This window comes from Haliotis asinina, chromosome 1 (assembly GCF_037392515.1).
Source record: "Haliotis asinina isolate JCU_RB_2024 chromosome 1, JCU_Hal_asi_v2, whole genome shotgun sequence".
In the NCBI taxonomy this organism is placed as follows: domain Eukaryota; kingdom Metazoa; phylum Mollusca; class Gastropoda; order Lepetellida; family Haliotidae; genus Haliotis; species Haliotis asinina.
In genome coordinates, this window is record NC_090280.1 from 42,208,063 (window position 1) to 42,228,023 (window position 19,961).

The 19,961-nt window shown below is 39.4% G+C and overlaps 1 protein-coding gene across 9 annotated transcripts in view; it reads right to left on the minus strand.

Annotated features, from left to right (window-relative positions):
* The window catches only part of LOC137291609 (roundabout homolog 2-like), a 284,596-nt gene that overhangs the window by 12,750 nt on the left and 251,885 nt on the right, over positions 1–19,961 (minus strand). For all 9 annotated transcript variants that reach the window (XM_067823018.1, XM_067823057.1, XM_067823051.1 and 6 more), the window contains 17 exons: positions 17,555–17,833; positions 16,770–16,908; positions 16,283–16,410; positions 15,407–15,531; positions 15,009–15,168; positions 12,760–12,957; positions 12,215–12,304; positions 11,380–11,561; positions 10,787–10,937; positions 10,167–10,294; positions 9,382–9,619; positions 8,751–8,866; positions 8,276–8,441; positions 2,682–2,840; positions 2,330–2,363; positions 939–1,230; positions 304–502 (listed from right to left, as the gene is read on the minus strand). In XM_067823018.1, the coding sequence (XP_067679119.1) occupies positions 304–502; positions 939–1,230; positions 2,330–2,363; positions 2,682–2,840; positions 8,276–8,441; positions 8,751–8,866; positions 9,382–9,619; positions 10,167–10,294; positions 10,787–10,937; positions 11,380–11,561; positions 12,215–12,304; positions 12,760–12,957; positions 15,009–15,168; positions 15,407–15,531; positions 16,283–16,410; positions 16,770–16,908; positions 17,555–17,833 (2,784 nt within the window). The remainder of the gene's footprint in view (positions 1–303; positions 503–938; positions 1,231–2,329; positions 2,364–2,681; positions 2,841–8,275; positions 8,442–8,750; positions 8,867–9,381; positions 9,620–10,166; positions 10,295–10,786; positions 10,938–11,379; positions 11,562–12,214; positions 12,305–12,759; positions 12,958–15,008; positions 15,169–15,406; positions 15,532–16,282; positions 16,411–16,769; positions 16,909–17,554; positions 17,834–19,961) is intronic.

Below are 19,961 nucleotides of genomic sequence, written 5' to 3' on the forward strand. Positions count from 1 at the left end.
AAGCAACATTTACCTAGATGTCTGTTAAAATGCCTTATCGTCTGCCAAAGTTTGTTTGATGTTTAATTTCACAAATTACTGCAGTGACCGGATCACTGCCTGTAAAAATACAAACCTGGACCAGACAATCAAGTGATTGAAACTGCGAGAAACAATCACCACTATTGTATGAAGAACCAGGTTATTAATCTGACCATCAAATTCATTTCATCACATGGAATGACTAATGGTTTGGGGGATCTGCCAACCTGGTAAACTACAGCGTAACTATGAAATTGTCAAAACTGTGTAAGAGTGACGTACCTGTTGTGAGGCTACCGCTGTCGCTGCCAGGGCTGGCCAAGCACTGGATCTCATCATGGGTACATCCTGTGTTGGGTCTGCTGTTATCGGTGTTGGAATCACTGGTCCGTAGTTCCGGTTTCTGGCAGCTATCTCCAGATCCACTGGCACTGCTGTGCACATACGCATGGTTGATTGGGCGGAAAGCACTCTCCATTCCCTGCAAGAAAAACCTCAACCTCAACTTCAGGAAACCAACCAACAGACATGTGACAGTCGTGTAATACAGCAGTTCCTTGTAGAAGTTAGTTGTGCTGACATATCCCCACTTCCCACACTGGAACATGGAAATGACATTCTGATAAACATTAAAACAGCCAAATGTACACTTGTTGGTCATGAACTTGTGTGTAAGTTTGGTCAACCTATCATGTACAGTCTCAGTGATATGCTCTGGACAAGGCAACCATCAACACATATTGCATTAAGTCATGTTTCCATAGAAACAGCAAGAAATAAAATTCTGAAAAACTTTATATGGTAAGTTTGGTGAACCTAACCTTAAGACTGTAAACTATGCTCCAGACAGAAGGACATAAAGTGGGGATTACAAACAAAGATTTATCCTTGTCTACCAATTGATGGAGTCTACCTACACTGGTTTGTATAGGTCGTCCAGTTTGGTTGCTGGTGTTGATGAGGGTGGTTGTGGCATACGGGGCAACGGAGACAGGAACAGAGTTGGGTTTCTGGTAGAAGGTCTTCATCTGAGGCATCATTCCAGCAGAGTTGTAGATGTTCTGGTCCTTCAGTTCCACATCCTTGTTACCAGAGTCCAGCAGGGAAGCCAGGTCCGATTGAAGAACACCATAACCTGATAGGTTACTGTGCATGTTACCATCCTTCTGGGCATACACTACGTCGTCTCGGGACAAAACATTGCCACCTCTGGAAACATCAGAGGGAATATTTCTTTGACAAACATACAAATGTCACATAAGTGTGAGTGAGTTTAGTTTTATGCTGCACTCAGCAATATTCCAGCTATATGGTGGCGGCCTGTATGTATTCGAGTCTGGACCAGACAATTCAATGATCAACAACATGAGCATCGATCTGCGCAAATGGGAACCGATGACGTGTGTCAACCAAGTCAGCAAGCCTGACCACCAAATCCCCTTAGTCACCTCTTATGACAAGTCACCTTTTGTGGCAAGCATGGGTTCCTGAAGCCCTATTCTACACCGGAGCTTCATGGGTCATCATACAAGACAAATGTTAAGAATAGCGACTTCTTTATTTGTCAAGACATTTCTGGGTTAGTTCCTCCTAACCTGAACGGACAAGAACTAGTCCAGGAACATTGTGACAAGTAAATAAAGAAGTTGTTATCCATAACATTTGTCTTGTATACCTACATGAACTTATAAAAATTCCTTTGTGGAATTCCATACAAATGTCTTTAATGATACTGAAATGGGTCCTCATCAACATGATCTTCATGAACAGAAGCGACAAAATGATTCCACAAAAATATTAAACAAGTGAGTGAGTGAGTGAGTGAGTTTAGTTTTACGCCGCACTCAGCAATATTCCAGCTATATGGCAGCGGTCTGTAAATAATCGAGTCTGGACCAGACAATGCAGTGACCAACAACATGAGCATCGATCTGCACAGTTGGAAACCGATGACATGTGTCAACCACCCGATCCCGTTAGTCACCTCTTACGACAAGCATAGTCGCTTTTTGTGGCAAGCATGGGTTGCTAAAGGCCTATTCTACCCCAAGACCTTCACGGGTAAATATTAACCAAAAGGCCATGTTACTATTCTGACTTTACTATATGCTAGTGTTCACTGGTTACTCTCAAATTAGTGATGACACTATGGTGTTATTGGAGCGAGTATTATTTGTTAATTTCTGTGCAGATATTGCTAGTCTTGCACATAAATGTTAGTAAATCTTAACAAAAAATGATATACATAGAAGTATGGTCAGTAAACTATTTAACAGTCATGGCATTCAGAATGTAGTTGAGAACATACCTAGCTGATTCGTCTGACTTGTGAACTGGTACAGCTGAAAAAGTGAAAAAAGAATGCCAGATTCATTTAATAAAGATTCTAATGTGCATTCGATTTAATTTAAATAGAATGTAGTCTAACGGTAAAATAATTATAATTCTAAGATAGTCTTATGGAAAATAGTATTTTAAAGAAAAGTTCTCTGTGGAATTCACTACAAACAGCAGTCATATGAAAAATAGTTTGGATGTGAAATTGTGTTATGGGAAATAGCTTTTATAAAATCAAAATTGTCATGGGGAAAACAGCATTTCCTATCTGTGTGTGATTACACATCATTCAATTAATAAGCAACAAACTTTTCAAAACTTACCGCTGTACATTCCATTCTGAGCCAACTTTTTCCTATTTTTCCGTTTGCGACACAGCCATACACTAAAGATGCAGAGGGCAAGCCACAGCGTCCCTCCGATTGTGCTTATCAACATTCCTATAAACCAAGGCTCTTTCATTATGTTTGGCTGCTCCGGTCCTGAAAAACAACACACAAATGTTTAAACCAGTTTAATCAGCAAAATAATCTAGTTACCTGTTCTAGTCCATATTTTTCAGTTCACTTACATATTTCAGATGCATCCACCTGATCTGCACATGTTTTGTTTCGAGGAATTTCTTAATGAATGTTCCCAGATTCAATGAAGCGAAAAAAGTCCAATCAAACTGCTGGACAGATAACATTATGTTGACAAATGCCTTTGGTTTAAAGGGGAGAATACTATAAATCTGGAATCTACTCATGAGTAAACAAAATGTTCATCATCACTGCCAATCAGTTCTGCTAATGAGAATTTTACGTCTTAATCTAAAAAAAGTGTGCCTTAATTCAAAATTTGTAATTAAACTATCTGACCAGAACTAATTAACACAGAAAAATGCAATCTGGAAGAGAGAAGTTCATTTGTAGCATTAATAGGAATTCGCTAAAAGGATTGCATTTTATGCTAAATGGATTAGAAAAAATTCAGTTATGATTAAGAGTGTGGAATTTGGTTGGTGGGGTGCCATGAGTTATCTCAGAGTCACAAGTCAAACACATAACTCATCAGAAGAGAAAATGAAGAAAGCTAATGGTATGAATTAAAAGAGTCGAGTCACAGGTTCGTTACTCGCCCGAGCGATCAACTCTTCAATGGTTATTATGAAATTAAGAACAGCGTTAGGAAAACTGAACAATTATTGTCAGTCAAATTGTATCATTACGCCTGGCGAAATAAACACAAAGATTGGACATGTGAAGCGCAGCACACTCTAGACCCCGACCTCAATTAATTATCCCCGCCGCTTCACCTTCCTAAGGACATTTCCAAAAGACAACATTGTACTTTTTAACGGATGAGATGGCTTTAGTTAATTAAACCACTTAATGAGTTTCAGTCCTCCCACTGATGAAAACAAAGCAGTCAATCCAGGAACAATGGGGGACGATTCGCCCAGTGAGCTATCGTAATCTCTGCTATTGTGGCGCTGTCAGCCCCCCATGAAATATCCCCTTTGTCTCCAAGCCTGATCACCAACGACGACAGGCTTCGGAGAGCGTCCTTATGAAAATGAGGATGTAGCTGAAAAAACTGTCCAATAACAATGAGAAAGCATGTCAGCTAACTGTCTTACCTCTTGAAAGGATGTTGAAGACGGTGAAGTAATTTACTTGTGAACCTGAGCACACACTTCAACATCTAGTGTCCTTCCTCCACAGTGACAAAAGCTAAATTCTGTGACTCATTACTGTCACCCCCTTCTATCCATGCCCCCCAACCATCCTCTCCTTGCCACGAGGTTTGACCCAAACCCTCTCCCATAGGAATTGGATGTGTGAATTAATCCCCCACCATGTAAATTTTTCTTAGTGAAGAATGAGCGCAAACAAAGACAATTTCACGTGGAAATGCCTGGACAATAACGCACAATATCACCACTAGTGGCATCCTCGTCATCAAATCCGAATTTGATGACATTCCTCTCCTTTCCTCAATAACAATTGTTTGATGAATTGTCAGAGAGGTGACACTGAAAGAATTCAATCTTAAACACATTACTGACTGGGCCCGACACTCGTGTGTCATTTCAGCACGCGCAGTCTTTTGCTAGCACAGCAAGAAACTTAATTATCACAGATTAATGACACTAATTTGGTCATTCTAAAAATCAGCATTCTGATGAAGACATCAGCTTATTGGCCAAGGTTCTAATTTTGGAAGGATGAATTGACTTTAAAATTCTTTTGTGACAGAATTGTATTTGTTGCCTTTAACTCAAAACTAGAAATTAAAAAGATCTTTCAAGATCTCTCATTACACTGAACCATGATTTATTAAGTTTTTCAATCTTTCTTAAAACATGTATTGAGCTAGATTGCACGCTGATTGAAGCCTGATCAAATTTGACACATTTTTAAACGAAAAATGACCCTTATTCAGAGTGTCGTTATAAAGAAATGGAGACAGTGTTATCTGATTTTGTCTGCACTACTGACTGACAGAATGGGTTTAGTTTTACGCTGCTTTAAGCAATACTCTAAAAACATCATGGCTGGAGACCCCCAAAGTGGGCTTCACACATTGTACTCATGTGGGGATTCGAACCCAGGTCTTCAGTGTGACAAGCTGACGCTTTACCCACTAGGATACCCCACTGCCCTTGTCTGCACTAACAAAACCTGTCCAGGGTTGCATGTCAGAGAATGACTAAGATTGTAAACAGAAACCAGAAGTCCGAGAACTTTGTACAATACATACGGCAATTTAATGTTTGCTTAGCATCTACAAACAAGGAATGAAACTCACAAAAATTTCAGCCAGACCACAGAGCTGGTTAGATGTAAAACTTGACAGCCGTGACCAAGACTTACCTGCCCACAAATTATTTAGGCTTGACAATCGACTTAGTTTATCATCCGAATGGAATTCACCCTGTATTTTTGTGGGTGAATAGTATCTGGAAATATGATGCATAGCTTCATAATGTCTAAATTTTAACCCAACCGTTGGGCAGGTGAAATTGTGAATCTGGCAGTCCATGTTGAAAATAACCTGTCCTGGGCTGTCAGGCAGGTCAGTATTTCGAACACTGCCATAACTCAACGCACCATTGCTCATCTGATGTCATAGATTCATCCATTTCACTGTAGGGTAATAAACAGCTACTGATTTTAACTGATTTTAACTGATTTTAACTGATCAAACCATCTTATAACATCTCATTGAATTTTCACCTTTTGCATTTTGTAAAAAAAATCTCAGAGAAAGATCCTAACATGGAAGCAGGCGATGAAGGCTTTCATTCCTCATCAGTAAAATCTGGCATGTTGAAATAGTAATGACAAGCCCTGGACACCACGGCCTTAACTTCGGGATCACATCTCCACCTTCTTATCATAAAAAAGGCATTTCAAAGAACAGCAATGAGAATCCAATGTTTAAATCCCTCATTTCCAGGCTAAAAAGAGGGGAAGGTTCCAGTTAAGTGTCAGCTTTATGTTTCTAATACACCTCCAGACTAATTTATCTGCGATGGCCAACAGCATGGAGTCTTGGTCTGTTCCATGATGACTCACATTTTAAGATTTTAATTCTGTTTTATCTGCATGGAATTGTCTTGAATCTAATCATAAACAATCTCACAATCATAATCCCGACCCAGTAAGTCCTGCAGTGTTGACGGCAACATTGAGAGGACTCCAAATGGTTCATGATAAAGGAGTATTTACGAGGCTGATGCTGTTATCTCGGGAATCTAATCATGCCATCGTTCAGCTTTACACTGTAGATGATTTAAAAACATTTCACCCCATGCTGTCACATCCGTTTGTACGCCTCATGCGAAGAGTGTAAATATGGGTTAGGTTCACCTAAGGTGAAGATGGATGAAACAAACTGCTGTGAATTCAGTGGGTGAGATTTATTCTGAATTTTAATCAAGGAGGATTTTAGATTTCAAACAAAGTCACATCACCCACGTCAAGGAAGACCATTTCTGAGTCACCTTTAGAGATTTTAATTCCTTTTTATCTCCTTGCAATTGTCAATACCTTCATCGTAAACAAACACAAATCTGCAGCCGAAACCTTAAGACGAGAAGAGGAGAAGATGAGGAACAAGAGGCGAACTCAAAGAAGAACTGATTCCAGTTCTGTGAAAATCTCATCCTCAAGTGTCTGGGACACAAGTTCTCGACAGATTTGGTCCTGTGCAGAAATCTCACTGATTTAAAGATTTCACAAGGAGGCACAAATACCAGAGGCTTTTCTCCCTCCAAGACAAAAGAGTTACTGACAGGGGCGGTTAATTCCCCTTCTCTCGTGTGACTCACTGCAAGTTCCCTCTACTCGTAACTGTCACTTCAGGAACAAAATGTGCATCAATTGTCTGAGTCACGATTATGCATTTCGCGACACTCAGAAAATTTGAAAGTCATCATCAGAGTGGTCCAATCTCCACGAAAGGGGAAAACGTGGACTTGAGTTTGTCATCAGCCATGGCTAGCAATTGAAAATGACAAGATTGAATGACACTGCCACAGACTTTCAGCCAATTGTTTCTGCTCAATTTCAGTCAGGTTTTGATTGGATGGTAAATTGTTGGAAATAACTCAACAATAAAACTGTTTTTCCTGAAACACGTCACCCCAAACAGGAAGTTTTTCACTTACATCAGACTTCTAATCCAGTATCTGGGAATAAGTTGAAACATTATGAGATTCAAATCTGGAACTTCTAGACAAGGTTATAAAACATTTACGTCAAACTGGCAATTTCAAGAGGAAAATCTTTTCTTCACTGATAAAATAAAGTTAAATCAGCATATAGCTAAATGATGCTCTTCGAAACAACAGGATCAGGCATATCCCAGTGTTAATTGTCCGTCTGACGTGAGAAAATTACAATCAAGATGGGTATTATCCAAATTGAGTGGGGTTTTCCATGTGGGCCTGTTACAAGGGGCCCAGACAGGGTTGTAGCCAATGGCCCCGGCATTTAATGCCTTAGAGGGGTTAGGCTCATGGTATTTTCATCCTGCCATAAATCACAACAAACGATATTATAACAGTAATTGGCAGGGCGCTTGCTGACATTTAGGCTGGTGGCCTGCTTAAGAAGCAGCATTACAGAGCTGAAGTTGAAAGGATATCTTCACTAATTAAGTCCATTCCAATATTGTGCCATGGCCTTGATTTCTAAAAAGCCCAAATTATGGATTGCATTTTAAATGTTTCACTCATTTAGCAATTAGAGACTGCAGAGATGTCATGCACGGCAGACTGTGAGGACACGGATTAGGGACTGACATTTGACAATCTGCGTGTGACCTTCTGTATGGTCAGTTAAGTCAACAATTGAAGGACAAAACTGAAGAGCTTCTACAGACCATGAGAGTAAATATATTTGTTTTGTTTGTTCATTAATGCCACAGCAATTTGTAGAGTCAGTCATCACACTTGAGTGATTGATATCATGAGCATCAGTGTCAGCAACTTCAACATGATGACATGAATCAACCTAGTCAGGAAGCTGGCCACCCAATCCTATTAGCAGCTTCTTATGACTAGTGTTGGTTGGTCAAAACAAGATCTTAATGGTCATGAGTGTGAAAAAAGTAAAGAAACATGAAGTACATTTGCATAGTATCCTTGAACAAGATACTTAGATCTACATTGTCTCAGTTCACCAAGCTGTAAAATGTCTACCTGTGAGGATATGATGGCAATGTGAGTGTTTAGGTCATGACATCTAACAAACAACAAGTATAATTCCCAGGGAGTTGAAAAAAACTATCGGAATGTCCGATAGTGTCCTATGACTGGGGATGGTAATGTATGGAGCGTCTTGAGCAGGCATTGTGTCTGGATATGAGCAACATACCAGTGGGCTATTATTATTAATACTTACTATAATATACTAATAATACTTACCAACAACGAATGTTTTGCTCCATACACCCAGGCCCTTGCTGGTTTTGGCTGCCAGTCGTATCCTATAGGTAAGGTCGGCATCGATGTTCCTGACAAGAGCACTTGATGTCGTATCATTGGTAGACAGGCTACAGTTGTGTTTCCGGTCATTGTCCATGCAGTATATCTGCAACAAAAGAACATAATTTTGTTTATCTCAAATTCACTGGCCATGGGACCACTGATACTTATCATTCCGTGGTCCTGATGAAATTTTACTAGCCAGGGAGCACAAGACCAGTGCAAAATTTGCACACTGCAATAATTTTTAATGCAACATTAAAAACTTCGCTTCTCTGTTCTTACATGTTATGTTGGTTCACCACAAGATGTGATGAAAGCATCACCACAAGGACTGTTAAAATAGTTACACGAAGTAGTGAAAGCAGACGCCAACTGAAATTCATCAAAAACATTGACAATGAGGCCAACTTACATCATAGCCTTGGATATCTCCATTCCTCTTTGGCTTCGGGGGAGGTGACCATCGGATGTGGATGACAGTCTCCTGTTCCTTGTGGATGATGATGTTTTCTGGGGGTGCAGACGGCACTGAAACAGAAAGTAAGTTGCTAAAGACTCCTTCATGATCTGTCTCATGGTAACCAAGCCATGATATTGCCCCTTCTGACAAACCCTTACTGTCCAAAAATGGCAGTTGAGACCTTTTGACTCTGAATATTTCAATAAGAAGGGAATTGTTCATATCAAAATTATATATTAACAGTGACTAAGTTTAAGTCAAATTCTATGATACAAGTCTGGCTTGTATTGTGTAATTATTCACATCGTATATCCTGTCACATTTATATCCTGTCACATGGTATATCCTGTCACATGGTATATCCTGTCACAAAAAGCTTCAGAAGGTTTCTGTTTACCAGAAAAACATCTCACATATATGCCAAACACATTTATCATGAATATTTTTTAAGACATTTTCAAGAAACTGTGCTCCATCTCCACTGCAAAAATATTCAGAATCCCTGACTGCTTATACCGTATACTGGTGTAATCCCATAATCTTGATGTATTCATCGAAAGAGCCGAACATCAGCTAGCATTACCTGATTCCTTCGTGGGGACTTTAACAGGACTGCTGCACTGGGATTTGACTTCACCACCATAGGCCTTGATGCAGATTTCATACCAGGCATAGCTGTGGAGGTTGTAGAGCATGTAGGAGGTGCTGTATGGGTCCAGGACTTTCTTGGTGATTACTGTCCCGTAGGTCATTCGCCGAAGATCTGTGATCTTCTTATATTCAATGATAAAGCCACCAATCGCATCTCGCCCTTTCAAAACCTGGAACATGATAAATACATGCACTTAGTGTCTACACAATGACATTCTTGTGAATATGACCAATTTAAATCCATTAATTATTGTGCGGCTTTTTCAACATGCCATTACTGGTTACTAGCTGTAGCTGTCAGTAAAATTGAAACACTCATAAAATGTAAAATTTGAAATGGATAGATTATAACAAAGTCTGAGTTGGAGCTATCCGCCTTGCAACATATGCATGTACCATCTGAATGATCCCCCTTAAAATTTTTGCGCGAAGTAAGTGCTCCCCATGCATGTCATGCACTAAATTAATGATATCCCTTAGTACATGTGTACAAAATGGTTGACTTCCTTGATCTCCTGTCATCATTTACTGATTTCACATTTTAGTTCAGTTTGGAAATCACCCCCTAACAATATAGGGTTAAACTTGTTCCTTAAACACTGAAGTAATTGTTCTAGTCCGACAATCACTCTGGTTTTATTGTGCCCAGACATTAAGATTAGTTACAATGTGGCAGGCAGGTCTCCATGGCTTCTTGAAGTTATCTGAAATACCAACCCTCCATGTGACCTTGATGACCGTGGCATTGATGGCCTCCCCTTTCATGATCTCCACAACCATTCCATCCAGCTTCTCCCTAATCACAGACTTGGGCAAATTGATTTTCTTGTTAGGTTTTCTTCGCTCTGAAATAGAATGCAGTATATGTTAGGAGGAACTAGAATGGCTGTATCATCAAGGTTTTCATTCATTATTGGATGAAACATACAACCACATTCTTCCAAGACAAATTAACGAACACTGACAAAGATGTATAGACATACCCTACATCTGTTCATCAAGATTTTGGTACAGACTTTTCACACGTCACAAATTATATTACCATGGTTGTTGTTTGTGGAGAGAATGTGAATTATCTTGGGTTTGGTCCAGTGCATCTGTTGTCTCATACATCAAGTAACTTAATTTGAAACATGTTTTATGTCCACTAAGCAGTATGTGGGTACCTGGTAGGTTTGATGGTGATAGAATGAATTTTGATCCCACACTGGGCCTAGATTTAGAAAGCTCTCTTAGTGCTAAGATGGTCATAAGTCAGTGTTAATGGCGCTTACGACTAGCTAAGTATATGAAATCTGATGCTGAATAAATTTGTAGTCTGATAATGACAACATTACCTCTCGTGACAACTGGATCTGATACTTCACTAGGCTGACTGATTCCATGAGAGTTTTCAGCTCGCACAAGAAACACATAATGTGTCTCCGGTTGTAGGCCATGGACTGTGAAACTTTCATGGGTGATAGAATTGGACGCCACTACCCATCCCTGGAACAAATTGTTTAGAACACAGTTCAATCATACATGAAGTTAGTGATCGAATGTTATAATTCAGAGATAGTCAACATCTGCTGCCTGTGGTAATGTCAGTATGGGATGTAAGCACAGGAAATTGGTTTCTCCTCTTACAGCCAACTTTCGCTTGTTAAAAGACAACTACATACACTGGATGGTGTCACTTGATTTGGGTGACAATTTGTCTCTGTATACCCAGTGCATGACATGGTGCTCATGCTATCACTCATCAGATTGCATACAGTTTATGCATGGATAATTGCTGACTGTGCCTTCGACCAACAAACAAACAACAGAATCACCCGAATGTTTATATAATAGATAACGAAGTTTCCAAATTCGAGATTTTATACAAACAATAGTCAATGCTGTTCCTGGTGCCATTTTTTTAGTGGGAGAAAGCATGTCTCTTTACCTCTTCCGTCTCATGGCTGAAATACTCCACAATGAAAGCAAATGTTGGTGAATCTCCCTTCTTCTTTGTATTGGGCTGCCATGTTAGATGTACGCTTGTGTCAGTCACATCTGTTGCCACAGGTTTTAGAGGTCTCCCGGGAAACGTCTGAGATTTCTGTGTCCGTCTGTAGGGACCTCGACCTACAATGTCACATGCACATTCCAGTGTAACATTGGTTAAATATTCTTGACAGTCCCCACAAGTTCTGTCTTTCAGGTTGAGTGTTACCAAATTCATTGGATTTGACAGAAATAACAAATACTGTAATTTATGTGCTGAGGACACACAACATTGGGTGTGTTGGTCAGAATATGTTCCTGATGACTACTACTGACATTGAAAATGATCATGAGGATCAGGTGGACATTTATAGATAAATGCTCATGATATCAGTCACTGGGTTGTCAGATCTAGACTTGACTGTTTACAGACTGATGTCTTATATCTGCAATATTAGTGACAGCTGCTTTTTAATTCAAACATGACATAGAACCTTCAGATTTTTACTGGTAGCAGTTAGAGAAATGGTCCTTTCTCATGTCTGTAAGATAAGTATATTACATAGATACCTACGGAAGAGGTGACTAATGGATGGTCAGGCTTGAAGACTTGGTTCACACATGTCATCGTATCCTATTTACATAGATTTATGTTCATGTGGTGGATCACCTATTTTGTGTGGACTCGGTTATTCACAGACCACTGCCATATAGCTGTAATATTGCTGTGTGCTGCATTAACTTAAACTCACTCTCTCACTCACTCACTCACTCACAAATAGATGCCTACATACCAGTAATTTTAAGATAAGCACTCCAAGCTGTCTCTCCGGTCTCACTGACAGCTTTACATGTATACATGTCTGTGTCGCTGGCCCGTACGTCTGAAATGTCAAGTTGGTAATTGATGTATGATTAAATAAATGTAACAAAATATTAGTTTAACTGCCATCAAAACGTTAGGCTAACATTTGGTCCCTGAAAATATGTGTCTTATTTGAAAAGATATAGTCACAGAATATTATCAGAATGGGGTCTAAACAATAAATGCCTAATGTCAGTCATGAACCAATCTAGATTTTCTCAACAATTCAAGTCTTTGGGGATTTGGATTTTGTTGGATTTCAGTGGATTTCAATGTGAAATCTTGAAGACAAACTGAGTGAGCAAATTTCTGTATTTAAGTGACAATCAGAATATTTTAGTCTGTGACTGGCAGATTGGCATGATTCATACCTTTTACAGACATAGTATCTGCTTGAAACTGTCTATTAATGATTTACTAAATAATCTGATATGACTTTAGTTTTAAATAGTAACAATTGTTTTAATGGTTTACCTGATATTTGCAGAGTTCCTGAGTCAAGTATCACCTGGCGTGGATTGGTGCCTAGGATCGGTCGGTCTTTCTTATACCACCTGATGGTTGGCTGGGGGTTTCCAGTTGCCTGGCATGGAAGCATTGCCATTTCATCTGGCGGCAGTGTCTGATTCTGGGGACCCAGCTTGATAATTGGTGGAGGTCGTGAGTCTTGTTCTGAAATTATGGGAAGGAGTGCTATAACTGAGTGGTCAGAAGGTAGAAGTCATACACAAGGGTCTAAGGGCGAAGTACTGTGTGGATATGAAATAACACTGCATTGGGCTAGATAACAACTATCATTTTCAAACCTACATGGAGATGAGAACGTGAGGGCAAACTGTGACACAATAAAAACAAGTCTTACTCCTAAAAAACAGACTCTAATGACTGCATTTAATGGTTAAGACCAGACAAGTGTCATTTCTCAGAGGCCACTTATACAAACATCAACAGGTTATGTTCAAAGTATGGGTAGTAAAGACACAAGAGTAGTATGATTCCCAGGGAGTTGAGACTGAAAACATAATGAAAAAACACAACGCCTTTGAGCAGCTGAACTGAATAATTGTTGGCATTAACCTAATAATATTATTACAAATTTCAATTTCAAATACATCTTTTACTTCATCTCACGATTCATATGACATAATTTGTTGCATTTTAAAGACAAATTTGAAGAGGCTTTAGTTACTAAACGGCTGAGTCAGCAGAATTGCAAACAAAGTTTAATAACTTGACCCAGACACAGGTCTATGTTGCTGTCCTGGCACGCATGCACGTTAAAATCATATCAGTTCTGTCGGAAAACACTCGGAACAGATTCTTACGCTGACAATAAATAAATAGTTTCAGCTGCTGCCAAACATGAGCTGGGACTCATTTCTCAGTCACGCCAGAGAATGTGCAGGATATATGAATGCAAAAGAAGATACAAGAAAAAAGACAATGTGAGAAGAGAATGTCACCCTACAGTAATTAGGTGAAAGTCTCCAGCTCCTGGGAAATGTGTCTTTGTAACAGTCTCTGAAAAGGGTGTCGTGGTGGGGTAGCCTAGTGATTAATGCCTTCACTCATAAGACCCTAGTCTGACTCCCCCACATGGGTACAATATGTGAAGTCAAATTCTGGTGTCCCCTGCTGTGATGTTGCTGGAATATTGCTAAATGCAGCATAAAACTGGACCACACTCTCTCTCTTGCTTAAGTTTAGATTTCCAGTCATTTATTGTACAAATATCATCTGGTCATCTGGTGAGTGTTTGACATGTGTCTGACATAGCATGTGTCACTTTGGGAGTGGTTGACAGTTACTGTTCAATATACAATCACACATAGCAGCGGCAAACTTTGATACATGGAGTTTCCATTTGTTCTCATACAACACTTGAAATATTTTTCAGTTTTGGTGAACCCTGGGTAATCTACAGTCTATATGCAGGTGACCTTGACACAATGTGATTGACCACACAGCCTAACATTCACTTTGTTGTTTTCATTGCAGCTTTCTGGATCAGTGTTCTGTTGTGCTTCATGTTAGTAAGGACCAATGGAGTAAGCTAGTAGTTAAAGGTTTTGCTTGCCTTGCTGATGACAGGGTTTGAATCGCTGCATGGGTACATGGTGCCCACATTGCTTGAGTATCGCTAAAAGTGCCATAAAACCACACCTACTCACTAACTCGCTCGCTCACTCACTCTCTCCCTCATTCCCTCCCTCATTCACACTATATATAATAGTGATCAATTCCAGGATAACCTTGAGAAACTTAGGACACAACACAACTTGACATAAACTCACATAAACATAAGGTTCTGATGAGCTCATCTCAACAACTGAACAGAATATCACATAATTCAGCAACAATGACAAAAACATACAAAGAAATGAAAAGGAAATCACACACTGTGAAGCAAAACTGTACACTAAGAATATCAACATAAGCATATTGAAGAAAATAATCTGTAAAGTCCCCAAATAAATGAAATAATTAACAAAACCCAGAGCCATTATTCCTTATAACCTCTTCCAAACTGTGGCGTTGTGAAAAATGGATGTATATATATGAGTGCACAAAGTATATTTTGGTCAAAACTTGCCATTAAGATATGTTCGCTCTGAAACACAAACAATACATCATGAAACTGTTGCAATGCATATCTGAGAATAAAGATCTCACAACTAATATCTCAATCAGTTAAAGAGAGACTTTTTGAGAATTGTACTTACGCCTAACATCAATCCGAGCCGTAGCTTTGGCACTACCAATGACATTTAAAGCCTGACACACATATTCTCCTTCGTCTTCAAACTGCACACGCTCAATTCTAAATGTTCCATCTTCTGCCACAGAAAATCTGCCGCTTTCTTGGTTGGGGAACATCAGAGGCTGAAACAGGTGCAATGACGTCTCTTAATTAGGAATCTCAAACAGGTTCATGTTGACTTTACTAGTATTTCTACATGATTTCACAGAATATTTGAAAATTATCAACCAAGAGAGTTTTTAATTTTGATTCAATCTGATTCTCTTATCGAAACATAGAAATGTAGGTATGCGAGCCTGTGACAACTGTCTATTATCTGATACCTCAAGCTAACCAAGGGAAATTTGTGAACGTAATCACCTGTTCCGATCCTTTGCTCCAGAAGACGGTTGGTGATGGGTTTCCAGTCACGACACACTGTAGTGTTATTGTACGTCCGAGACCCACTACTTGGTCCAGAGGTTTGATCAGGAAGGAAGGATCCGCTGAAGTAAATCATGAGTTTTGTGAAACAAAGTTCATGTAATCTGGGAAGTAAGCTACGGTTCTTCTTGCAATAGGTGCCTCTGAATTACCAGAAAGTTGAGGTACCATCACCAATTTACCAAAACATGGTCCAGAATGCAGCATCAAGGAGATAGGACCGGTAGACTTGGAGACTGTTACTATATCTCAATGGGGTAACCATGCTAGTCTCCTTGGTATCTAGTGAGGTAGCACGAGGAACTGGCTTTAGCCCACAGCCCTCTTGCACAAAGAATATTTGGCAATATGGTAGGTTGGTTTGTTATTTAATGCCATAGTCAGTAATATTCCAGCTATATGGCAACAATCTGTAAATATTCAAGCCTTGACCAGACAGTCCAGTGATTAGCCGCATGATCGTCAATCTACGCAGCTGTGATATGATGACATGTGTCAACCAAGTCAGCGAGCCTCACCATCCGACACCGTTACTCGCCTCTTATGACTAGCATTGGTTGCTTAAGACCAATTCTAACCCTGATCTTCACTTGTACTTGGGAATACGAGTATCTGAAACCAGTGTTACAGCGTAGCAGTTCTGATCATCATCACTAAGAATGCTTTGTCCTGGTGGGCTCTGACTTGTTCAAGTGTGTACACCGTAACCTGCATTCACTCCAACATATGTCTCCAAGTGCCACAAGGATTAAATACTATTATCTCCAATGCTTTATTAAAGTGTATCACATCTTGAAATAGAGAACAACTTACTCTGGATGGAAAGTCTGCCCACAGCTTCCACCGTTCCTGCCAGGTTCTCTGCCACACAGATATACTGGCCGTCATCCACTGCTTGTACCATCTCTATCCGCAGAGTGCCATCGTTCAGCTGCCGCGCTCTGAAACGAAACACCCAGTTACTCCCTTCTTTGGTTAGACAGACAAGCTACTCGATTGGTTGACAGGGTAACAGCTGAAAACGGAGTTCTAACTTCTTCCAAAATACTGCAAGATCTTACCAGTTATGGAATGTAATATTTTACTGCAGCTTCACCCTCTGTAAGCTATATATCAGTTGTCTCCCTTAGACAAGCTCAAGCAACAAGTTTAAACAAATTAGTTTCCACACAAAAATAATCAATACTGATAATGATCTTGTGGCTCACATTACATGAGATATGCCTGAATCATCAGAATTTTCTTTTTGTAAAAACATGTTTTCAGAATAAAGCTGCCAAAATGCTCAGTTAGTCTTTACCTCCCATAGGGTATTCGGCCATCTTGCTTTTTCCATGTGACTGTGGGTTCCGGGTCACCCACAGCCTGGCACTTTAGTTCAACGGTATCACCTTCCTTTGCTTGGATATCATCTGGGAGCTGACGAATCTTAGGTTTTTCTGAAAAAAAAACCCAACAGAACCATGACAACCAAACACAATTACCACACGAGTATAAACTTACATGTACATCATCTGGGAAAGATGCACATCAACTTTTGTTGAAAGTTAATTCAAATACTTGAGTGTTAACTTTGCCACACACTGATTCTATGCCATTTTCTAAATCCTATTACATTTACGACAAGCCACAGTCGTGGTTTTGAGGAGAGTTGATGAATTGGTGACCATGTTAGGAAGTTGAACTCTGTGAATTTATCCTCATCCTTGTCTTGTCTGTCTCACAGTCCATGAACCACACTGTCTTCCCCACAGCCTAGATTTCCCTGCAGTAGCTAAAGCCCTAAATGAAGCAAGTCAGATTCGAAATCTCTGGTCTCCCTTGGGCTCGTCTTAAAAAATAAATATGTTTGTTTGTTACAAGCTATACATTCATGAACTAAGCATTAGTCCTCTTCTGACCCACACTCAAGGACAATTTATGTTAGGTGTCTCTTTAGGATATACCTCAGTTCATCCTGCAGCATATGGGTACCCAGAAGGATGAGATTGTTGAATATTCCCCATGGAGTTGAGGATGAAAATTGTGTGCACACTGTTTGCTTGACCAGGGTAATAATGTAGGGTGCATAGCACATTAACTTACCCAACACTGTGAGTCTTGCACGTGGACTGAGTTTCTCGCCTCCCTTGTTTAAAGCCAGACAGGTGTATTCCCCACCGTCTGTAACTTGGACATTTTCAATTACTAGGTCACCATTGTTGTTCATAGATATTCGGCCATCTATCGTCAAAGGGTCTTCATTTTTTCGCCACAAAACTTTCGGTTCCGGCTCCCCTTTCGGAGGTTTGCAGTGGAAAGTAGCAGTCTCGCCAGTAGCCACAGTCGCAGAAGACGGTACCTCTCGAAACTCATCACGTAAAACTGAAATGATAAACACAGCATATTGCCATCAATATGCATGACATGACTTGAAGAAAAAGTGATAAAGAGTTATTTCATGTACTGTTAGGGTATAATTAAGCGTGAAATTTAACAAAATCCTACAGCATTTCATTGTGCACTATGCAATTTTGAGTGGGTGAATTTGTTTTTACATCACTTGTAACAATATTCTACCAATGTCAAAGAGGGAGAAATGGGCTTAACACTTAATTCCCATGTGGGGAATCAAACCCAGCCTTTCAGTGGCATGAGCAAACACTTTAACCACTTACTGACTCGTGTTCCCTGATTGGGTAGTAACAGAACGGGCATCAATGATAATCTGGGATTTTGTGTTATAGATGCTGTAATCTAATCATGAAAACATACTTTCTTTACTTTTTGAGTTATGGAGTTCTAAACTCAGTTTAAAATACAGTTGATATAATTACATTTGATATAGTGCTTGTTTAGATTCAAACCAATATCTTCTACCCCATTTCAAAGCAAATAAAAAATATTTCTATGGAATTTTATGTTAGGTTTGAACCAATCATTTATTCAAAACATGTCATCATATCTAATATTATGAACTTAAAAAGGATTGTGTCGAAACAGATAAATTAGCCATTGTTAATTAATACATAATTACTTTTAATTAAGCCTAGCCTTTTCTTGAGGACAAAGACACAGTGAGATATATATTTATTTCTCTGTCTACACTGTGGGTTGGTTCGTCAAAACCCTCGACAATCCTCCATCAGTGTCCAGTATGTTCCTATCAACCTACTTTCCACAGCGACCTGTTTAAACAGTTCAAATGTCAGTGGATCAAGACTCCTTTCTCCTCCTCAGACATAGTTTAATTACTTTTGTAAAAAGATACATCTATCTGAATTTTTCCTATTCCATCTACTTTCCGTATATCTCAATCTATTTGTCCCTTTAGGTAGTCAATATCTGGAGTGACAGAAAGCTTCACTTCAAAAATCTGTTGACAAAGCCAAACCATTCTGTCAAGATTCCTTGAAGTCACATTGAATTTCAGAAATATATAAAAGGAAAAATAATATCTGATATGAATGCTTCATGTTTAATATGCTGTAGAATTAATTTCTGACATAACAGTTGAGCTATGACAGTTACAAAATCCCCAAACGGTACCGAAACATCACAGTATGCTGATCAGGATTCCAAGTAAATACAAAAAGAATTATTCTTGAGAATTCAAAATATATACGGCGCCACAAGAATCTTCTTGCAATATGTATGTATAGATTGCATTATCAGGACTGTTTCTGAGTTCCGTGGCAACAGAATGCCACAGCAGAAAAATGTAATATGTATGCATAATTTACATCACTTTACCACCGAAGCCCAAAAACACCATGATATGTTAGTTTAAACAGTTTAGATGTCAGTGCTTCCTGAACATGCTTCAAATCCAATTATTTCATCCAACTACAAGGAAAGCAGCAATGTCATATAAAACAATCAGATATCAAGTTTCCTAAAAACATGTCTGGTTCTGGAAGGCAAATAGACAACATGTGTAGCTACCTCGTCCCTGCCTTGTAGAAGCTGAACAACTCTGTTGTTCAGTGACTGAAGTCCCCTCTGTTCTCCCTAACATGTCCTGTTAACACTTCTATCCAGGAGGCAGACATTTTGTGTTTCAACAAACCTACATGATTTCATTTTGGAAACTGTTTTGACGCTCTCTGTAAAGCCATTGTATATTTTGCAAATCAACAATCAAGTGTTAAGTGAATATAGGATGGGATAAGACCAGTGAGGTTCTGGGTCAGGGTCTGTCTTCAGTTATCCAAGCTTGTCGTGTGAGGCGATTAATAGGATCAGGTGGTAGACTTGCTGACTTGGCTGATGCCATCTTTTCCCAAATAACAAGGTCAATACTCATCAATCACAGGATTGTCTGGTCCTGGTTTGTTTACAGACTGCTATAGTATTGCTTGAACACTGCCGAAGGTGGCACCAAACAAGAATGATGCAAACAAATGGATAGGCATTTCAATCAAACCCATTTCACCTCTTTTCCAATAACCTCCCTCTTCTTCACCCTTTGTACATACATTTTGGAATAATTACAACATAATGCCATTACTTT